Below are 3,790 nucleotides of genomic sequence, written 5' to 3'. Positions count from 1 at the left end.
ATATAAACACTTGTTTTTTTAATGTTATTTTCTGTTTTCTATCCATCTAAATGGGTGTGAATCTCTCCTAAATGACAGGATAAGATTAATAGTAGGCTATTGTTTTTATTCCACAGCAGACCTTTAAATAGAGCTTGAAATGTAGGCTATTATGTTACAACAAAAGTATTTGAAAAAGTATTTCTAAATTGAAAGCCAACCACAACACTGGACCACTGTAACAGAGGAGTAAAGGTTGAGTGAGGCGTCACCTAGCGTTCATCTCATCATCTCAGCCGTGTGTCTTTTACCCGGAACCTTTGACGCTTCGGTGTTTCCACCCGGCCGCTGTTTCAAGCAGGACCGACCTCATCAAAATGTCGAGGCACCTTCGTTTCGTCGCTCGGACCGTGATGGTACCAAACGGCAACGTTGACGCCGCATATAAGACCTTAAACAGGTAAACAGGTTGCGTATTTAAGATCAGATATAAGGTTAAAAACGCGATGTTAGCCGCGGAATGACAAGATATTACGTGAGCTACCGACGTTCATCCTTCCGCTCAATGTCACCGAGCTGCGGCTGCGCTGTGGCGTCGCTGCTTAATGCACAGGATGGTTAGACGTGGATGTTTGGGTGTTTTTAGAGGTCGTTTGATTGACTATCTCTGAAGAGGCTGTTGGAGCTCTTTGTTAGTCTGTTTATTAGTCGTGCAGGCGCTGCCAACTCCGTCATTAGGCCAGATCCTTTTATAGACAGTCTATGGGCCAGATGCATAGACACAACATGTCATCTTATGCCACCAGATCTTCACACAGAAGCCTAAAACACAGTAATTTACATGAGACAAACTTCAACAGGGCTTGACATTAATTGTTATCAGCTAAACTAAATTCAAGATTCAAGATTACTTTGTCATTTCACAGTATATACCACACAGGTACAAAGTGGGACGAAATTTCATTTCGATTTATTCCATTCATGGTTTACATACTTCACTCGATTGCACATATTTACACGATGTACACATAATCACCATAAATGAAAAGGAGCAGGATGAAGAAAAACTCATAGCTACCTGCCCCTTTCTATAGTTATAGTAATTGCATTGTCTTAATATGAACACCAATATTATACACTATTTCAAAAAAATTAAAGATGATGAAACATACAATAATAACAAGAATAGAATTTAGTTGTCATTGGCTCCACATACACACACATAGGGGCCGGCTGCAGCGAGGAATAGCCTCTGCATATGGGGCGCCTGCTCTACCCATTGAGCTAAAAGACAAATAAGGATAGTTAAAATAAATGAATGGGATGACAACCTTGAAGTATTGGAAAATAACTGAATGCCAGTAGATTGATAGAACGCAGTATGGTAGTCGTGCACTGGGATAGAATAAATACAAAATAAACCTGTCTCCCATATCCAGGAAGTGGAGCTTTCAATAGCTGAGCTGCTTGTGTTGTCATGGTCTTTTTAACATGATCCAGCTGGGTACAAAAGGGGTTATTATGATTAAAATGTGTTGCATCTGAGCAGCTCGTAGCTCTGCTCCGCTGTTCTAAAAATAGCTTTTACAATTAAAGGCTATGAACCTACTCCTAAGACTATAGGGCCCAGGCAATGGGCCAATTTGCTAAAATGTTGAACTATCCCTTTAATGGAGACAGTGATGCTCCAAACTTGCCTTGTGTGTTGTCGTGTATTGTCACACTGTTCTATCTGTGTGTTTGGTATGTGCATTGTGTCCACTGTGTAGACTTAGAAAACAACAAAACCAGTTGTCTATTAACACCTGTAGTCTACTCCTAACCCTAAGGCGATCATTTGTTGGCAGCGTTTGCATGCGTTGTGATTACCACCACATAACACGGGTGTTTCACTACATCACTACCCACTGTTAAGTAGCTGACAGAGTTAACAAGATCTTTGCAAGTAATACAGAGCAGTCGCTGTCCCTGGCCATACTTTGGCCGCAGTGGAGTCAGTGCAAACTGTCGGCTGTGTTCCCACACCTGAGATGCAAAAAATTGGACAAGCAGCCATTCTGTGTGAAATGAAGATGGTTTAGCTTTTTGGATGTAATGGGCTCTGGCTGTGGAGTCACATGAGACCATTTCTGCTGGAGATGTTGATGTCAAAATTGGGCATCTTACCAGAGAAAGGGGAGATCGCTAGTGGATCTGCCAGGGACAGAATGTGTTGTTAAGAAAAGTTCTAAATATAACGATTTCCCTAAATAGATGCTCGATAAATGTGATCATCAGGGGTCTTCTAAAACATATTTTCAAGTATACATGAAGTTAAAGCAGAAGCATGTGATATATTTGTGTTAATATAAGTCTTAAATAGTTATATCTTCCGACAGCAATCACTTACATAGAGTGTTTGGTCTGAAACACGGGTCTGTCTGTCACTCTGCTCTGCTCTGAGCCGAGGAGAAAACATTTATCGTATCCTACAGTTTTTATCCAATGAGGAGAGAGAACGGCATGCAGGGCTGTGTGTGCAGCCAAGGGACGCCGTGAATGTGGCGACGTAGGGACGAGGACTGTTATGGTGCGTTCAAGGAAACTCGTATTTTTCCGACCGTGAAGTGGTACCAGTTCGATCTGGTACGAGTTCACCGGTCGGAAGTTACAAGTGGCCGTTATAGTGACTTTCACCGGTAAAACAGGTCGGAAAAACACGAGTGGGTTGCCTGGAACGCTACAAAGTCGTAAGTTGTGACTTGAAGCTGTAATACGATTTCAAAAGCCTGCCTGGAACGCAGCATTAGCGAAAACGACCGGACCACTTACTTCTGCTTTAAATGTTTGATAGAAACTTTGAAGTGTATTTGTCATGAAATACTGTATATGTATGTTGGCAGATTGTATTAAAATAGTTTGCCTTTCGGAAAGCTTTCTATGTAATTATTTATATCATTTAGGCATTCAATGGTTATTGTCGAATCTATAAATAAGGATATCTCAGATTTAAGTTTGAAAGAAACGCTCTGTTGAAGTCCCAGCTATTCACACATTCTCTCTCCATACCCCAGGGTCCTAAGTCAGGAGGGGATTGTTGACGCCGTGAAGCAAAAACGCTACTTCGAGAAGCCGTGCCGGGAGCGACAGCGGAAGAACTTTGAGAACTGCCGGCGGATCTACCACATGGAAATGGCCAGGAAAATCGCCTTCATCTCCAAGACGAGCAGAGACGATCCTTGGCTTGGCCGTTAGGAAAATGGGGAGTGCGATTAAAACAGGACGTTATGAATGGACTGGTTGACATGGAGCCAGCGAAGTGGAGGAAGTAAATGCTCTTAACACAATGACACTGTCACATCCGAATGAACGGCTGTCGTGATGTCACATTGTTTAACAGTAAAAAAGAAAGCCCATGTGTGAAAATGTGGACTCGTTCAACACTGAACCCTGTTTTTCCTTTTCATTCCCTCTTAAATACGACTGCAGTCCTTACATTAGAGAGAAAGACCATTGTACTTGTGTGCTTGGTTGTGATGCAGGTCAATAACAGTTTTGAATCTTCTCACACAGCCTTGCTGATGAAAAAGCTAATAAATATGACATTTTCCTACAATTTTATGTTCATGAAAAATTATTTACCTTAGTTATTTACCTTGTATTTAGCTGGTATATTCTGTAACGGGATGTTTGTAGGACACAGACATATGACCTCATTTGCTGGAGGAAATTCAAACAATACAGGAGCTGTTTTTTTGTGTGAATGGGGGTCTCTGCTCAGCAGCAGCTTGCTGTAGATTAATTCAAGGTCACTACTGCACAGTGTGGTGTT

General features: G+C 41.7%; 1 protein-coding gene across 1 annotated transcript; it reads left to right on the top strand.

Moving 5' to 3' along the window:
- The first annotated feature begins 278 nt into the window (after positions 1-278).
- On the top strand, positions 279-3,406 carry mrps21 (mitochondrial ribosomal protein S21). Its single transcript, XM_085791340.1, has 2 exons — positions 279-439; positions 3,033-3,406. The coding sequence occupies exons 1-2, from the start codon at positions 357-359 to the stop codon at positions 3,211-3,213; spliced, it is 264 nt and encodes an 87-aa protein (XP_085647466.1). The 5' UTR covers positions 279-356; the 3' UTR covers positions 3,214-3,406.
- The last annotated feature ends 384 nt before the right edge of the window (positions 3,407-3,790 follow it).

This window comes from Trachurus japonicus, chromosome 11, assembly GCF_045865225.1.
Source record: "Trachurus japonicus isolate A0001 chromosome 11, Traja_1.0".
Taxonomy (NCBI): Eukaryota; Metazoa; Chordata; class Actinopteri; order Carangiformes; family Carangidae; genus Trachurus; species Trachurus japonicus.
This window is presented reverse-complemented; position numbering and strand designations above follow the sequence as displayed.

Coding starts and splice junctions, on each gene's coding strand:
- mrps21 (XM_085791340.1), top strand. CDS start 357: ATGTCGAGGCACCTTCGTTTCGTCGCTCGGACCGTGATGGTACCAAAC. Junction 440..3,032: donor GCATATAAGACCTTAAACAG/GTAAACAGGTTG, acceptor TCCATACCCCAG/GGTCCTAAGTCAGGAGGGGA.